Below are 19,421 nucleotides of genomic sequence, written 5' to 3' on the forward strand. Positions count from 1 at the left end.
TGGTTTAAAGTAACTGATATAATTTGGGGAGATCATAAAGCACTGAGTGTTACCCTTGTTGCTGACGGTCTCAAAGTTTGCTTTCTGCACCCAGCTTTTTAATGTTATAAATAAGTCAACCGGAGTCAAGAGGTCAACATAGCAACAAGGCAAATGTTTAAAGGAGTCAGAATAGATATGCTGGACTTCTAAAATAGCGGGCCTAACTTTATGGAAAGAACTGCCGCCCAGATTTCAAAAGTTTGGCTATTAAGGCTGGAGTTTTGTTTTTTTTCCCACTTTTTTGCAGCCTGTGTTACGAAAAAGATTTTCGTTTGTGCCTATAACAGCTTTTTTATTACTGTAACCTGCTATCAGTTACTTTTGAGATACACATATCTGAGGAACCTACAATTTTTTTTTTGTTTACCTGTTCTGCTACCTTAGGAATATTATTTATTAGATTGCTTAGGCACTGACAAATTTGAACTGAGAGACACCTAATATGCCATAAAATTTGTTTATGCTATATAAGATTTTATATTTAAATTTTTGGTAGGCCTCTTGCTACATCATCAACAGTTGGTGCATTTCTGTGCTAGATACTGGGGCATTATTGTATAGCTTTCTGTAATAGTAATTGCAATTCCTGGTTTAAAAAATCTGCAAACATAAAGTCTGCCTTTTTCCCCTTACACTATATCACAGTATATGCACTGATTTATTTTTTATTTTTTTTCACTTTTTTTGTTTATGTATGTATATATCTACATGTGTAGATGCTCCTACCCACGTGTCTGTGTGTGTACGTATATGTATAGCTAGGCGCTAATCGCCCTAAACACCTTTCCCATTTTTTTATTTTTTTTTTATATATACACTTGTTTCACTGTATTTTCTTTTATTGCACCTTACACGTCACTTTCACTTAAACAGAGTAGCTACTAAGGGAAGAAGTGTGGGTCATATATGGATAAGTATATTACAGCTTCTAAATTTAACTCGCCCATCATGCCAGTTAAAAATAAAGACAGGAAGATACGTACCTCAGATATCCAGCCTGAATTAGTTAAAGAGTCTACATCCTCTAAAACTGATATCCAGCCACTAGTAAATCAGTTGTCAGAAATATTTCTACCTCAATTTGAGTTGTTACAGTCTCAGATGGCTAATCTTACAGTTGAGGTAAGACAATTTTCAAATAGGCTCAATGAGGTTGAAAATAGAGTTTCTGAAACAGAGGATATTATAAATAATCAAGCAATTCAATTATCAGACCATAATAAATATGTTAAAATTCTACAAGATCGTATAACTGATCTTGAAGACCGTTCTCGTCGCAATAATCTAAAAATTGTAGGACTCCCAGAGTCTAGTGAGTTTGCTGATCTCATACATTTTTCTTCTACAGGTATACCCCGCTCATACAGCGGGTTAGGGACCGGAGCCCCGCTGTAAAGTGAAAACCGCCTTAAAGTGAAACAAGGCAGTTTTAGTTTTCTTTTCACTTGTCAGTATATTTAAAAACTTGTTTGAACTAATTTGAGAACTTGTTTGAACTAACATATACTAGGGGTGCAATAGTGCTACGTTTAGTTTAACACTAGCACAGTATTCAATTAGTGTTCAATAAATACTGTACCTGTAAAATAGTGACAATTACTGTAGTAAAATTTGCCAGACTATAGCACTGAGACACAGATTGCACTGCAATGCTGTAAACAGAGTGAACTAATCATAACAAAATGGTGCCAGTCACTTTTCTCGCAATCTCACGATGCTCACAGCACTGTTTTAAAATCACTGGAGGATGAACTTCAGCTCCACAAAGCGCTGTATTAGCGAAACGCTGTAAAGTGAAGCGCTGTAAAGTGAGGTATACCTGTATATCTCTCCCGCAAATACTAGGAGTGCAGCAGCAGAATATTCCTCTATTGATTGAAAGAGCACATAGAGTAGGTCCTCAGAGGAAATTGCTAAATGGGACAATTCAGCGTAGAGCAGTCATGATCAAATTCCAAAATTATCAAGATAAAATGACACTCCTAAGACTTTATCGAAAAATTGGCTTGGTGCAGATAGGGGAAGCTAAAATCCTGATTTTTCAGGATTACTCCAGTGAAACTTCTCAGAGAAGGAAAATCATGGCACCCTTCTGCACCAAGCTAATTAATGCAGGGCACAAAGCTAGGCTAATTTACCCAGCCAAAATAATAATAGAAGACAAGGACACTACGCATACTTTGTTAACTGAACAAGAAGCCAGACAATTCTGCATTGACTTGAAAATTAGCCTATAAGATGAGGGAATCAATTAAAGTTGTAAATAGATTTCTGGATTCCTAGGGATGTAGCTACTTGATATATAAAGACTTGTTTTTAGATTTGTGTTTTTTTCAAAAAAATTTTTTTGTTTAACAAAGAACTATCTTACAAAATTCTGAAATATACTTTGGATAAAGAGGATAGATGGCTTCTGGCTGAGATCGAGATAGGGAACACTAAATATATTTTTTGTAATATATATGCGCCAAATCAGGTTGATACTTTATTTTGGAATCAACTAATTATGTCTCTATCTCAGTACATTGGACAAAATTTGATTCTTGTAGGAGACTTCAATCTTATTCCAACTTCATCTTTAGACAGACGCACTCCAAAAAACTCTAAATTTTCTAATGCTAAGGCCAAAATATTTCATCAGATCTGCAACAATCTAAAGATCCATGATATTTGGCGTATTAAACACCCGGATTCACAATTATTCTCTTGTGAGTCCAAGTCTTACAGAGTACTATCCAGAATAGATTTTTTTTTTAATTTCCAGTGCTATGTTGGCGATAGATATTGAGGCTCATATTGCCGACATAGTGATATCAGATCACGCCATCATTTCTTTAAGTATATAGATTAAGAACACAACTAATAATTATGTAAATAATTTCTTCTTTCCTAACCATCTATTTCAGGATAAAAAGTTTGCTGACTGGTTAGGCCAGAAATGGCGAGAGTATCAATTTTTCAATAGAGAGTATTTAGATAAAGTAGAGATATATTGGGAAGCCGCTAAGGCATACCTCAAAGGTGAAACTAAGGATAATATGATAAAAAGGAAAAAACAATTTAATGCCCGTGAAATACAGCTGGCCAACCAACTTAGAAATTCTTATAAAAATTATATTGATAATACTTCCAAATCTCTTTGGGATAAATATCAGAAAGCCAAACAGGAATATTATCTCTTTTTTAAAGAGAAAACGTTACAGGAAGATATCAAAATTAATGCAAAGTATAGTGGGCAATTCGGCAGATCAGCCAAATTCCTGGCTAGATTAAACAAGGCCAGGAAAAAAAACAATATAATTGAAGCTATCAGGGTTGGCCAAGATAGATATTCAGATCCATTAGAGATCAAAGAGAATTTTTATAAGTATTTCCAGAACATATATGCGGCGAACGAGACTAATTTTGAAAATAAAGAGAGTTTTTGGAATATAGTCGAAACCCCTAAAATCTCTACAGCCTTCTTAGAAATTTTAAATAGCCCCATTACCTTGGAAGAAGTGGATGAGGCAATAGATCATGCCAAGCTAAATAAAGCCCCCGGGCCCGACCAGCTCCCATCAGAATTTTAAAAAAACCTTGCAAAGTGATCTACTTCCTATTTAGCTTAAACTGTTCAATGAATATTTTATGGAGGGGAAATCCATGTCAGAGTACTTCTCGGCGTCGGCTGTTATTTTAATACTAAAGAAAGGTAAAGACCCTCTGGATCCATCCTCTTATAGGCCGATATCACTCCTGAATGTAGATTATAAATTACTTCTATAATGGCAAAAAGGCTTAAATCCGGTATAGAACAAATTATACATGTGGATCAATCCGGCTTTATGCCTGGGAGATCCTCTATTAGAAACATGCACCGTGTCACCACTATATTACAGTATTTTTGGAATAACTTGCAGGAAAATAATCAAGGTATAAAACAAGATTACGCGCTCTTAACAGCCGACGCCGAGAAGGCTTTTGACTCAGTGACTTGGGACCATTTATACACTGCTCTTGACAGATTTGGATTTAAGGGGAATTTTCTTTCAGTAATAAAGTCCATTTATAACTCAACTTCCTCGTATATCATAGTTAATGGTGCCCCAACTCCCAGGTTTCATATTCATAAAGGAACGCAACAGGGCTGTCCCCTGTCTCCCCTTTTATTTAACATTGCTATAGAGCCTCTCGCAATCCTATTAAGAGATAGCATACCAGGTATAGAAATTGGAGACCAATGACTAGTCTTATCGCTTTACGCTGATGATCTTCTACTATTTTTACAAAATACTAAAACCAGTATCACTCTTGTCTTAAATATACTTAAACAATTCAGCTCCTTCTCGGGATACAAATTAAATCTAAGTAAATCTGAAATTCTCTGGATACATCAGAACAATGACAGTTGCAAGGAACATCCTCTACAGGTCGCAGAAAATATCAAGTACTTGGGAATCAATCTACATAAGAATCCTAATCTCTGGTACAATAATAACTTTTCTGCTTTCTTTATAAATGCTTCTGAGAAATTAAATAGATGGGCTCTGTTCCCTATCTCTCTCTCTCGGCCAGAGTTATGTTAATCAAGTCTATACTTTTTCCACAATTGGTATACCTCCTTCAAAATCTTCCTCTTTTCATATCTAATAAAGATCTAAGACTTTTCAATAAGAATTGCTCATCGTTTATTTGGAATAGGAAAAGGCATTACCTATCTAGCTAAATTATATCAACTCCCAGAATTCAGAGGATTTGCGCTCCCTGATATAAAAATGGTATAATATAGCTATTTTGGCACGCTTTGCTTGTGACTGGATCACAGATACCAACTATTTTACGAATCCCTTAATTGAAAAACAGATGGCTGCTCCTCTTTCTCTTAAAGCCATTATTCACTGTCCAACTACACAATTACCAAGACATATTAAAAAACTTTTGGTAATTGGTAATGTGGTCTCGGCTTGGCAGAAGTTATGTGTTGCGCTAGATATAGATTATCGTATATCTTCATATCTTCCTATTAGAGGTAATAATCTTTTCCCTCCAGGTCTGACATCAGGAATTTTTACAAAGTGGTAGGAAAAAGGGTTAATCTATATCTCCCAAGCCCTCGATAATGAATGTATAGTAAGAACATTTGAATCTATTCTTCAAGAATACAACTTATCAAATCAAAACTTCTATGTATACCTGCAACTTAGACACTTTATAAACGTAATACAAAATATTAGACAAGATTATAGAAAATTTGGTAAACTTAAAGACTATATTACTTTACACAAGAATGGTATTCATACTATTTCGTTAATTTATAACATTCTGATGTCGAAACAAGGACAATTAGGGTTGGAAACTTTAGCTGGTTTCTGGAGATTTTATTTTCAAGAAATAACACTAGAAAAAATTAAACTCAGTATTAAACGGGTAAGAGAGGCCAAAATTCCCACCTCCTGGAAAGAATCGCACATTAAAGTAATTAATAATTCATATATTACACCGAGAATACTAGCTAAGTGGGCAGGTAATAAATCAGCCAATTGTTTTAAGTGTAAGAAAATGGAAGCTGACCTTCTTCAGTTTCTGGTTCTGTCCTAAAATCAGGCAGTTTTGGCTTAAAGTATCTTTACTGGTCTTCAAAAGTCTTACATGAGAATGTATCATTAGATACACACCAAGTTCTCTTTTTAACTAATGAGACTAATTTTACAGCTCATAAATCTATTGATACTTTGATTTTGTTAGGAAGTAATTTAATTCTTAGGTATTGGAAGAAGAAGACTGCCCCTCCGTTTAGTTTATTTAAGCAAGCAGTGTTCTCACAAATAATGTTTGAACAATTAAATACTAACTCTCTTTTACAAAAACAAGTAAAAAAGCTTCTTTGATAAATGGCTTACTTTAATCCTAGAGCAACCCAATAACTTACAATATGCACTAACAAAATGTTTCCATAAATCAGATTTCTTTGGAACTTTGATTCTGAATAATATCTTCCCTTACTCCTGGTATTAACATCATATTGCCAATACTGGATTGAGATGTGAAGTCGGAGACAATGGATTTCTTTCTCTTCCCCTTTCTCCTTTTTTTTTTTTTTTTTTCCCTTAGGTAAATAGGATAAGTAGCACAATTGTGCAACAACAAAAGAGTAAGATACTGGAAAGACATGGGCTAGTAATTTTTTATTATGTAATTGTTTTGATGTTTTGAATTTAAGAGTAATCTAACAACTGATTGCTTTCTATTTTTGATGTTATATGGTATCTGATTGACAGTTATTTATTTTCTTTTTCCGTCAAATATGAAATTTACCTATGTGACAAACATGTACTTGCTGAATTGTACTTTGTGCTTGGAGATAAATATATATACATAAAAAAAAAAGAAATAATGAAAAAAATTTGGCGCCAAGTATGACGCACAACGTAACGTAAAAATAACCAGAAATGACACACTTGCGTCACTAATGACGCCGCCGTGTGAAAGGTCTCGGCGTCACGTATGACGCCGGAAATGACGAAGTTGCATCATATTTTTGCGCCAAGAATGACGCAATATAGTTTAGCATTTGACGCACCCGCGGGCCTAATACCCGCAATAGCAAGAAGTAGTCAATTGAAAAAAAGACTAAACCCCAGGTAAGAAAAAAATTTCTTAAAATGTTTAAATTCCCCAAATATGAAACTGACAGTCTGCTGAAGGAAATACATGAACCTGATTCAAGGCAAATATAAGTACAATACATATATTTAGAACTTTATATAAATGCATAAAGTGCCAAACCATAGCTGAGGTGTCTTAAGTAATAAAAAACATACTTACCAAAAGACACCCATCCACATATAGCAGACAGCCAAACCAGTATTAAAACAGTTATTAGTAGAGGTAATGGTAAATTGAGAGTATATCGTCAATCTGAAAAGGGAGGTAGGAGATGAATCTCTACGACCGATAACAGAGAACCTATGAAATAGACCCCCGTAAGGGAAATCATCGTATTCAAATAAGTGATACTCCCTTCTCGTCCCTCTGACATTCCCTGTACTCTGAGAGGAATCAGGCTTCAACAATGCTGAGAAGCGCATATCAACATAGAAATCTTAGCACAAACTTACTTCACCACCTCCATAGGAGGCAAAGTTTGTAAAACTGAATTGTGGGTGTGGTGAGGGGTGTATTTATAGGCATTTTGAGGTTTGGGAAACTTTGCCCCTCCTGGTAGGATTGTATATCCCATATGTCACTAGCTCATGGACTCTTGCCAATTACATGAAAGAAATATATTTTACGGATGATCCCTGTGTCAAGGAATAGTATAACCAGGAAATAAAATATAATATTTTATACATTATCAAACAGAAAAGAATCCACTGTTAAGAGTAAGGGAGTCTTAGCTCAAGATATCTTACCGGAATAACACTGGGTATGGATCATCTCTTTCAGGAGGTCCAGTAATTCGTGCAAGAGTTGGAAAGGACTTCACAGGAGGTTGAACCATTGCGTAAGGTGCAGTGTCTAGAAGGTGAAAGATCTCATTTAACAGGCCAAGCATCTTCTCCAATTCTGCTTCACTTATATTAGAAGCCTCTAGAAGACGGTCCATATCCATGGTCATCTCCACATCATTGTCATATTCGCGTCTTGGCCTTTCGGACCCTGCATTCTGCTCTGGATTTCCATGATTAGGTGGAGCTGGAGTGTTTTCAGTCAACTGCTCCCCAAAACGTTTTACATAAGAAAGGATTTCATAGAAATGGCATTTCTGTAGAATAGCAGTACAGGCAGTGAACACTCTTACAGTCTGATCCAATAATATTAATTCTAATAGTTTCTGGTAGCCACTTTTTCCATCAATAGAGAAGCTTTTTAAAAATCCTTCCATGCCTTCAGTTGTGCTAATTAGGCTGTCCAGTGACTTAAAAGCATTTAATTTCAGAGGGGACGATACATGCTCAGCAAAGAGCAAGTTGTACAGCTTTCCAATAACACCTGCTTTCAAAAGACATTCTACTGCTTGTGTACCACATTCTGCCAGAGATGAGACCAGTTTTGTACCTGCTTTGAGCTGTCTGACATTCAGAGCAATAGGTTGCTGGAGAGCCAACTGCAAATCCAAAGCTAGAGCGGCCCAGTCAACCAGATGACTTAGATGATCTCGTCCTGGTTCCTTAATCTGCAAAAAACTTAAGCCTTTCACTATTAAACTGGGTACTTCCTCTAAGGCTGTGACCCATTTAGCCCCTCTGTCATCTTGGTAAAGGTCTAGGAGCTCTGTTAACTTTAAAGATGCTTCTGTTGACCCAGAGGTTTCTTTGTCAAGATCCTGGTCCTTTAGCTTAGAGATTTCATTCTCATATGCAGTCTTGTAAGGGCAGCTGAAGTACATCAGGGGGCCCAGGTCCCTGTCAAAGGGATCATAGGCCATTGTTGGCACCGTAGCTAAATCCTCTGGTGTGTATTCTATATCAAAACTTGGGTACTTAAATGCCTCACGCTCAAAGTCAGCAATCCCATCCTCATCACTTGAAATTTGTTCATAGCCATCATCTCCTAAGAGAGGGTGACATAGAAGAAAAGGGGAACAGAGATTATACATTGTTGTTATATTGTTTAGTAGGATTATGATTCTGTTAACGTTTTGGAAATAAACAGTATAAGCAAGAGGCCCATCTTATAAAACAATACATAGAAAAATATTTCTATATAAAATACCTGGTACTTCTAAAATATACAATCATAATAATGATTTAAGAGCACAGGAGATGACATTAAAAAAAGTAAGCTAAAGGGACAGTAAACATAGGTATTAATGTTAACATAAGTCTGCACTATGTGCAGTAATATATAACATTAAAGGGACATTGTACAGTAGATTTTTCTTTGCATAAATATTTTGTAGATGATCAATTGATATAGCCCATCTGAGAGTATTTTTGTAAAAATGTATAGTTTTGCTTATTTTTAAATGTATACTGATGTCTACAGACTTATGCTGGCTCCTGTTTGTCTAATGGATATTTTCATATGCATGATGGAGGGGGGGGGGGTCTGCTCTTACTGCTTTCTCTGCCCATTTCACTATGTGTCCCAGCATAACCTTATCAACAGTGCTAAATTTGGAGCTTCTAAGTACCTTTTTAAAAGGTTTTATACTGGATTTGTATATCAGTATCTTTGGTTATTCTTATTTATAGTAGTGTCTATTACATACAGTTATATGAAAATTGGTGTACACTGTCCCTTAACCTAGCGACACCTGTAAATAAAAAAATTTTAATTAAAAGATTTAACCCCCAAAAGTTTACTCACCTTAGTTTAATCATCTATCTAGAGCGGAGAACAACAGCAATGAAGGTAAAGTAAGTAAACATTTGGGGGGGGGGGGTTAAGTCTCATTTTCTGTATTTTTTTCACAGGTACCGCTAGGTTAATAATGCAGAATTATGTGACATTAATACCTACATTTACTGTGCCTTTAAACAAAAGCATGAGTAAGGGTGCCAGCAAATATTTGACTTGGCATTAGACCTGCTATTTCCATAACCATATTAGAATATAAAAGTTACCTTCTATATCTTCTTCATCTCCCTCTTCATCCTCATCGTCATCGGCAATGCTGTCACCAGTCATCCTATCTTCCTCATCATCATCTTCCTCAGCATTGAGGTCTTCATCTTCCTCGTCGTCTTCATCCTCATCATCTTCATCATCATCCCCATCATCATCCTGATGATCATCTTCAACGTCTTCGTCATCAGAATAGTTATCATCAGCGGGAATAGAAGCTCGATCAGGAGATATGGGTTCAAAATATCCTTCTCTTTGCTCAGAATCGTCTTCTTTGTTCCCATCTAACAGGAAAAAAAAATATACAAACACAATACTGATGTATTAAAATTTCCTTGCTACTCACTATCTTGAGACAAACCTTATTGTGCTTTAGAAATAATATTTGGATGTGCACCCACCCTATCAATAAACTGTAGCTATGTTTCTACTCATGCCTTTCTTAATCTTTAAACACCTTGTAATAAAGCAAATGGACATATTGTTTGCTGCAATTGGTTTTCAACAGACTAACCCCACCCACTACTTGCCTTATGTGGAAGATCTAATCTGTGCCTGCAGACAAGGCTATCCACAGTTATTATGTTAGTATATAATTTATTGCTTTAAAAGCAGTTATCTGCTAAAGACAATTAGGGAAGTCTGCTTTTCCAACTCTGAAAGTTAGAAAAATGTACAATTTTCATATTTAAATTATGTGAAAAAAAGCACAACATACATAATGAAAGAAAAGGGCAAAGTTGTTTTATTGCGCATAACAAAACATTTTATAGAAAAAAAAAATCTCAATGTGTTTACTGTTCCTTGACATTATACCCCCTTATTTTTCTATACATCCCTCTTTCTCACTACTGTTCTTTGGTATCCCAAAAAACAGACATGAAACCCAACATTTTTCTTTCATAATTCAGATACAGCATACAATTTTAAATAACTTTCCAATTTACTTCTATGACCAAATTTTCTTCCATCTCTTGGTATATTTTGTTGAAGGAGCAGCAATTCCCTACTGGGAGCTAGCTGAATATTGCTGCTACCGAGCCTACCTAGGTATGCTTTTTGACAAAGGATACCAAGAGAATGAAGAAAATTAGATAATAGCAGTACAATCTAAATCAAGATATTTTTTTTATTTATGCTTACCTGATAAATGTATTTCTTTTTTGACATGGTAGGTCCACGGATCATCTCTAATTACTATTAGGAATATCACTCCTGGCCAGCAAGAGGAGGCAAAGAGCACCACAGCAAAGCTGTTAAGTATCACCTCCCTTCCCTCCAGTCCCAGTCATTCGACCGAAGGAAAAAGAGAGAAAGAAAGCAACACAATGTGCAGAGGTGCCTGAGGTTTACAACACAAAAACTGTCTAAATAAACAGGGCGGGCCGTGGACTCACCGTGTCAAGAAATGAATAAACATACATTTCGTTTTCTTTCTAATGACACGGTGAGTCCACGGATCATCTCTAATTACTATTGGGAATCAATACCCAAACTAGAGGACACAGATGATAAGGGAGGGACAAGACAGGGAACCTAAACGGAAGGCACCACTGCTTGAAGAACCTTTCTCCCAAAAAAGTATCAAATTTATAGAATTTTGAAAAAAGTGTGCAGAGGGGACGAAGTTGCAGCCTTGCAAATCTGTTCCACAGAAGCTTCATTTTTGAATACCCAGGAAGAGGAAACAGCCCTCGTGGAATGAGCCGTGATTCTCTCAGGAGGCTGCTGTCCAGCAGTTTCATAGGCCAAACAAATTATACTCTCCAGCTACAAAAAAATGGAAGTAGCCGTAGCTTTCCGACCCTTGCGTTTCCCAGAGAAAACAACAAACAAAGCAGAAGACTGGCAAAAATCCTTAGTCGCCTATAAATAGTATTTCAATGCATGCACCACATCTAGATTGTGCAGCAGACACTCTTTATGAGAAGAAGGGTTAGGACACAAAGAAGGAACAACGATTTCTTGATTAAAGGGACAGTCTAGGCCAAAATAAACTTTCATGATTCAGATAGAGCATGTAATTTTAAACAATTTTCCAATTTACTTTTATCACCAATTTTGCTTTGTTCTCTTGGTATTCTTAGTTGAAAGCTTAACCTAGGAGGATCATATGCTAATTTCTTAGACCTTGAAGCCCACCTCTTTCAGCTTGCATTTTAACAGTTTTTCACCACTAGAGGGTGTTAGTTCACGAATTTCATATAGATAACACTGTGCTCGTGCATGAGAAGTTATCTGGGAGCAGGCACTGATTGGCTAGACTGCAAGTCTGTCAAAAGAACTGAAATAAAGGGGCAGTTTGCAGAGGCTTAGATACAAGATAATCACAGAGGTTAAAAGTATATTATTATAAATGTGTTAGTTATGCAAAACTGGGAAATGGGTAATCAAGGGATTATCTATCTTTTAAAACAATAAAAATTCTGGTGTAGACTGTCCCTTTAATGTTCCTATCCGAAACCACTTTAGGGAGGAAACCTAACTTAGTACGCAGAACTACCTTATCCGAAAGAAAAATAAGGTAAGGGGATTCACACTGCAACGCCGAGAGCTCTGAGACTTTACAAGCAGAAGAAAATGCAACAAGAAAAAAAACTTTCCAAGATAACATCTTAAAATCTAAAGAATGCATAGGCTCAAACGGAGTCTGCTGAAGAACTTTAAGAACCAGGTTAAAACTCCAGGGAGGAGTAACAGATTTGAACACAGGCCTGATTCTGACCAAGGCCTGACAGAAGGATTGTACATCTGGCACGTCCGCCAGACGCTTATGCAACAATATAGATAAATCAGAAATCTGACCCTTCAAGGTACTAGCAGATAATCCCTTCCCCAGACCCTCCTGGAGAAAAAGACAAAATCCTAGGAATCCGAACTCTACTCCAAGAGTAACTTCTGGATTCACACCAATTCAGATATCTACACCATATCTTATAGTAAATATTTCTGGTTTACGAGCCTGAATCATGGTCTCAATGACGACTCAGAAAAACCACGCTTAGATAAAATTAAGCGTTCAAACTCCAAGCAGTCAGCTTCAGAGAAACGAGATTTGGGTGAAGGAAGGGCCCTTGAAGTAGAAGGTCCTTCCTCAGTGGAAGTCTCCAAGGTGAGAGAGATGATATCTCCACTAGGTCTGTATACCAGATCCTGCGAGGCCACGCCGGTGCAATGAGGATCACCGACACCCTCTCCTGTTTGACTCGAGCAATGACCAGAGGAAGGAGAGCGAACGGAGGAAACAGGTATGCTAGACTGAAATTCCAAGGGACCGCCGGAACAGCCTGAGAATCCCTTGACCTTGACCCATACCTCAGGAGCTTAGCATTCTGTCGAGATGCCATGAGATCCAGCTCCGGCTGTCCCCATTTGAGAATCAAGTTGGAAAACACCTCCGGATGGAATTCCCACTCCCCCGGGTGAAAAGTCTGTCTGCTCAGAAAATCCGCTTCCCTATTGTCCACTCCTGGAATGTGGATCGCAGATAGCTAGCAATTGTGGGTCTCCGCCCACTGGATAATCCTGAATACCTCTGTCATGGCCAAGGAACTCAGAGTTCCTACCTGATGGTTGATGTAAGCCACTGAAGTTATGTTGTCCAACTGGAACCTGATAAACCGGGCTGAAGCTAACCGAGGGCAGGCCAGAAGAGCATTGAAAGTTGCCCTCAGCTCTAGGATGTTTATGGGAAGAACTGACTCCTCCCGAGTCCATATCCCCTGAGACTTTAGCGAGCCCCAAACTGCTCCCCATCCCAACAGGCTGGCATCTGTGGTCACAATCACCCAGGAAGGTCTGCGGAAGCAGGTTCCCTGGGAGAGATGTTCCTGAGATAACCACCAAGGAAGAGAATCTCTTGTCACCTGATCCAGATCTAAACACAGAGACAGATCTGCATAATCCCCGTTCCATTGTTTGAGCATGCATAACTGCAGAGGTCTGAGATGGAACCGGGCAAACGGAATGATGTCCATGGCAGCTACCATCAGACCAATTACCTCCATACATATTGGGCCACTGACAACCTAGGAGAGGACTGAAGGGCAAGACAAAAGTAGAAAATCTTTGTCTTTCTGACCACTGTCAGAAATATTTTCATTGATAAGGAATCTATTATGGTTCCCAAGAGCACTACCCTTGTAGCTGGTATCAAGGAACTCTTTCCCAAATTCACCTTCCATCCGTGAGAACGCAGAAAATATAACATCTCTGTGTGGAAGTATGCTTGTTGAAAGGATGGTGCCTGGACCAGAATGTCGTCCATATAAGGTGCCACTGCAATGCCCAGCAACTGGAGCACCGCCAACAGAGATCCCATGACCTTCGAGAAAATTCTGGGAGCTGTGGCAAGGCCGAATGGAAGAGCCACAAACTGGAAGTGTTTGTCTAGAAAGGCAAACCTCAGAAACTTGTGATGATCCCTGTGGATGGGAACATGTAGGTACGCATCCTTTAAATCTACTGTTGTCATGAATTGACCCTCTTGAACCAAGGGAAGAATGGAACAAATAGTTTCCATCTTAAAGGACGGTACTCTGAGGAACTTGTTTAGACTTTTGAGATCTAAAATTGGTCTGAAAGTTCTCTCTTTTTTTGGAAGCACGAAAAGATTGGAGTAGAATCCCAGATCCTTTTCCTGCATTGGCACAGGAACTATCACTCCTAAATCGGAAAGGTCCCGGACACAGTGTAAGAACGCCTCTCTTTTTATCTGGTCTACAGATAGTCTTGAGAGCAGAAACCTGCCCCTGCAGGAAAGGTTTTGAACTCTAGTTTGTATCCCTGGGACACAATGTCCACCGCCCAGGAATCCGGCACATCCCGAACCCAGGCCTGAGTGAAGAAAGAAAGTCTGCCCCCCACAAGATCCGGTCCCGGATCGGGGGCAGACCCTTCATGCTGACTTTGAGTCACTAACGGGCTTCTTAGATTGCTTCCCCTTGTTCCAAGACTGGTTGGACCTCCAGGAAGGCTTGGACTGTTCCTGCTTGGCAGAGGAAGTTTTACCCTTGAATTTTTGAAAGGAACGAAAATTACTCTGAGGTCCCTTCTGCTTATTCCTGTTATCCTGAGGGAGGAAATTATCCTTTCCTCCCATAATGTCTGAAATAACAAGGTCTTACCTTTGTAGGGAATCGCCAAAAGCTTAGACTTAGACGACACATCCACAGACCAGGATTTCAACCATAAAGCTCTGCGGCTCAGTACTGTAAAACCAGAAATCTTTGCTCCCAACTTAATAACTTGTAGGGAAGCATCCGTAATAAAGGAATTGGCCAACTTAAGAGCCTTGATCCTATCCTGGATCTCCTCAAGGGGAGTATCTGTCTGAATAGATTCAGACAATGCATCAAACCAGTATCCATCTTCTTAAAAATTGGGGATGGAGAAAAAGGGATACCAGGCCTCTCCCATTCCAAAGCAATAATCTCTGTAGCCCGGTCTGGTACCGGAAAAACCTCCACCGCTGTTATGTTCCTGTCCCTTTAAGTCAGGATGTTCAGGTATTCACATTCCTATATAAGGCCCCTCCTCCAGTCTACCTATGCTTGGTAATTTGTATTCACTTAGCTATAAGCTGAGCAACAACGAAGACACCTTGCTGATATTCCTAACCAAGGAATTTACTATTAGTAACTTCAATTGCTGTGTGCTTTTCAACTTTGGATCGTCATATTTCAGGTTTCCTTATTTTGACCGGAATCCTCAAAGTATCTTACACTTGTTAAATCTGTTTCTCCCGGCTTATACATTGAAGCCGTGTATCGGCGTCTGACGTCACCGTGAGTCTCAGGAGCTCTCTCTCACTCTGGCTGCAAACAACCAACTCCTGTGCTTAATAGTAACTCACCTTGAAGCTGCGGTAACCGTTACTATTTCTTACTCTCTGAAGGTGGTAACGTATATACCTTAATTCACTTACTACTTTAAAGGACTTTCCTGCATGTTATACAGTGTGACGCTTATGCAAATTCAGCTACCTTTAACAATCTGATTGCTTGTAATATCTATCGCTTCAGCTTGACGAACTGTGCTTTAATATTCTATGTGCATTATCAAATATCATACTGTTGATTGTGAAGGACTGCCTGCTGTTTACATGAATACTAACAACGTTATAGACTAACTAAGGATTGCCTGTTAACTAAAAACAATATAACCGTTATAGAGCTCTCCTGCTTAATTTATATAGAAACACCTCCTGGTTGCAACCTGTGTTATTTGAGGCTGACATTCACATACTTACACTAATCTTTATTTACCTTTCTTTTATCTACTATCTCTATAATTATCTGCATATTGCAAACTGCTATTGCAATCGGGATAATATACCTTTAAATCTCATTTCCTCCTCTCTGTATAATTATCTGCATATTGCAAACTGCTATTGCAATCGGGATAATATATCTTTAAATCTCATTTCTTTCACTCTGCATCCATGCAGCAGTGACCCTCAGATCTATGAGCAAAAACTAGGTTCTTGATTACATCTAATGAACCTAAAGGTTTGGTGTGAGACTGAGTGGTCCTGCAGTTAAGGATATCAAATACTTGCACCTAACGTAACAACCGCGGAAGGAACGTCAAAGTATTTGTTTAACTTACTAGACTTCTTAGGGTTGACTACGACAGTCATGTCGGAGTCGTCCAAGGTGTCCAAAACCTCTTTAAGTAACAACCGGAGGTGTTCTAGCTTAAATCTGAAGGATACAACTTCAGCATCAGAAGAAGGAATTCCACTGTCTGAGTCTGAGACTTCACCCTCAGATGCTACCGAAGTATCTTCCTCCTCAGACTTCTGGGAAGGAACATTCGGACTAGCCACAACTGTGTCAGAAACCTTACACACTGATTCCATAGATATCCTCTTGCGCTTTCCCTGCAGCATGGGAAAGGCAGACAGCGCATCAGATACAGCAGAAGATATATGGATAGCAATGTCTTGCAACGTAACTCCAACCGGAGTTTGAGAAGAAGCACAGGGCACTGCATGTGTACACGATAAAGTTTGGGACACTTGAGGAGAAAGCTGCGGCATATCTTGAACAGGGGAACCCTGAACAGCATCTGCCCTAGCTAATGATGGCTCAGATTCAAAAAGTTTATCCCTGTAATGTAATGTTCTTTCAATACATGAGGAACAAAAAGGGATTGGGGGTTCCACATTAGAGTCAAAACACAAGCTACATGTAATGTTTTGCATGGCCTCTTGATGCATCTTTACCCAATGTTCAAACAAAATAAACCAAACTGCTTTACTTAGGTTTGAAAAATAATAACAAAAAACGTTACGGTCACTTAAAGAATAAAGGAAAATAATTTTTACTTTTAAATTTTAATCTACCGCCAAGCAGCAGTGACAGCCTCCTCACCTCAGCACTCCTTGCTGAGGTGCCTGGCTGTCCTCCCGGGAACCGAATTAAACTTTCACTGCGATCTGGACTCAAAATCTAGCTGTTCAAAACGGCTACAAAATAAACACTCTTCCTTTAAGCAGAGACGTAGCAAAACTACCACTTCGGACCGGAACTAACAGGAAGTGCTCCGGAAAGGCGCGCAACACTAAATTGCCGCCTCAGAAAACACGCCCTTTCTATTCGTTCCTAACTAGAAAAGTGACCGGCCGCCATTACTATCAATCCCGGAGCCTTTTCACAAAGTAAAACACACTGCCTCTGTTCCACAAAGTCCGGAATTAAACCGGAACAAACTAAATCTGAGCCTCTCCAAAGGATTTTACCTCTCCAGTGCCTGCATACACTACCTACTTAAATCCTATTAACCCCAAATAGGATTATTAGAGCTTAACGTCCCAAAAAACGAAATTTATGTTTACCTTTATTTCTTGACAAGGTGAGACCACGGATCATCATCAATTACTGTTGGGAATATCACACCTGGTCAGCAGGAGGAGGCAAAGAGCACCACAGCAGAGCTGTTAAGTATCACTTCCCTTCCCGCAAACCCCAGTCATTAGACCGAAGGAAAAGGAGAGAAAGGAAATAACACAAGGTGCAGAGGTGCCTGAGGTTTATATAAAAAAAAACAGGGAGGGCAGTGGACTCACCGTGTCTAGAAAGAAATACATTTATCAGGTAAGCATAAATTTTGTTTTCTTTCTAATGATGTGGTGAGTCCACGGATCATCATCAATTACTGTTGGGAATTAATACCCAAGCCAGAGTACACAGATCATACGGGTGGGACAAGACAGGTAACCTAACCAGAAGGCAAAACTGTTTGAAGACCCTTTCTCCCGAAGAAACCTCAGTCGAGGCAAAAGAGCAAATCTATAGGCTTTAGAAAAATTGAGCAAGGAAGGCCAAATCGCCGCCTTACAAAAATGTTCCACATAGGCCTCCTTCTTGAAGACCCAAGAAGAGAACACCGCCCCAGTGGAGAGAGCTGTAATTCCCTCAGGAGGCTGCTGTCCAGCAGGCTCATAAGCCCTACAAAAACACTTCATAACCAGAGAGAAGAGAAGTGGTGAAAACTTACTGGCCTATATGTCTAACCAGAAAAACAACAAACAATACAGGTGACTAGTAGCCTGTAGAGAAAATTTAAAGGTCCCGCACAACATCTAAGTTGTGCACCCAACGAACCTTATGAGAAGAAGGAGTAGGACTTAAATCTCTGTCCGAAACAACCTTAGGAAGAAAACCATCTGGTTCGAAGAACTGCCTTATCTACCAAAATACGAGATAAGGAAACCACACTGCAAAACTGAGAGTTCAGAAACCCTCCGAGCAGAAGAACAACAAAACTCTCCAAGATAACACTTAAAGGGACACTCAATAAAAATTAAACTTTCATGATTCAGATAGAGCATGCCATTTTAAACAACTTTCCAATTTACTTCCAATATCTAAATGTGCAGAGTCTTTATATTTAAACTTTTTGAGTCACCAGCTCCTACTGAGCATGTGCAAGAATAAGTGTGTATGCATTTGTGAATGGCTGATGGCTGTCACATGGTACGTGTATGCATTTTTGAATGGCTGATGGCTGTCACATGGTACAGGGGGAGTGGAAAAAGACCTAACTTTTAAATTTGTCAGAAAAAAAATCTACTACTCATTTGAAGTTCAGACTAAGTGCTATTGCATTGTCTTGTTATCTTGCATTTGTTGATTATGCAAATCTACTGTGTTGATTGGTCCTTTAATATCTATGAAATGTGTAGGCTCAAACTAAGCCTGACTAAAAACTTTAAGAACAAAGTTAAGATTCTAAAGGAGCAACTGACTTAAACACAGTCCCAATTCCGACCAGGAGCTGAAAGGTGATTGTACATCCGGCACATTCGCCACATGCTTAAGCAGCAGAATGGCAGACGCCGAATATTACCCTTGAGGGTACGAACAAATAACCCCCTTCTCAGGCCTACCTGGATAAAAGAGAAGATCCTTGGGGTCCAGTAAAATAGACACCCAGTGCCAGCAGCTGGATGCGAACCAACAACCTTTGAGTTGTAAGGCACAAAGCTAACCACTAGGCTACATAGGCTGCTTCATATCTTATAAAAAAATATTTCTAGGGATAGGCTTACGACCCTGAATCGTGGTCTTAAGAACCGATTCAAACGACCCACGATAAAGCTAAAAAAAAGAGAACAATCTCCAAACAGTTTCAGAGAAACAATATTTGGATGACAGAAGGACTCCTGAGGCAGAAGATCCTTCCCCAGCAGAAGTCTCCACAAAGATAGAGACGACATATCTACTAGATCCACCTACCATATCCTGCGAGGCCACGCAGGAGCTAGTAGAAACCCAATGCTCTCTCCTACTTGAATCGCAAAAGGAGAACAGAGAAGGAGG

The 19,421-nt window shown here is 38.8% G+C and overlaps 1 protein-coding gene across 1 annotated transcript in view; it reads right to left on the reverse strand.

The window, feature by feature from the left end:
* The window catches only part of VIRMA (vir like m6A methyltransferase associated), a 191,366-nt gene that overhangs the window by 151,583 nt on the left and 20,362 nt on the right, over positions 1–19,421 (reverse strand). Inside the window, exons 7-8 of the mRNA XM_053715207.1 lie at positions 9,594–9,878; positions 7,437–8,577 (exon numbers count right to left, since the gene is read on the reverse strand). Of these exons, the coding sequence (XP_053571182.1) occupies positions 7,437–8,577; positions 9,594–9,878 (1,426 nt within the window). The remainder of the gene's footprint in view (positions 1–7,436; positions 8,578–9,593; positions 9,879–19,421) is intronic.

Source organism: Bombina bombina, chromosome 5 (genome assembly GCF_027579735.1).
Source record: "Bombina bombina isolate aBomBom1 chromosome 5, aBomBom1.pri, whole genome shotgun sequence".
NCBI classification, from domain to species: Eukaryota; Metazoa; Chordata; class Amphibia; order Anura; family Bombinatoridae; genus Bombina; species Bombina bombina.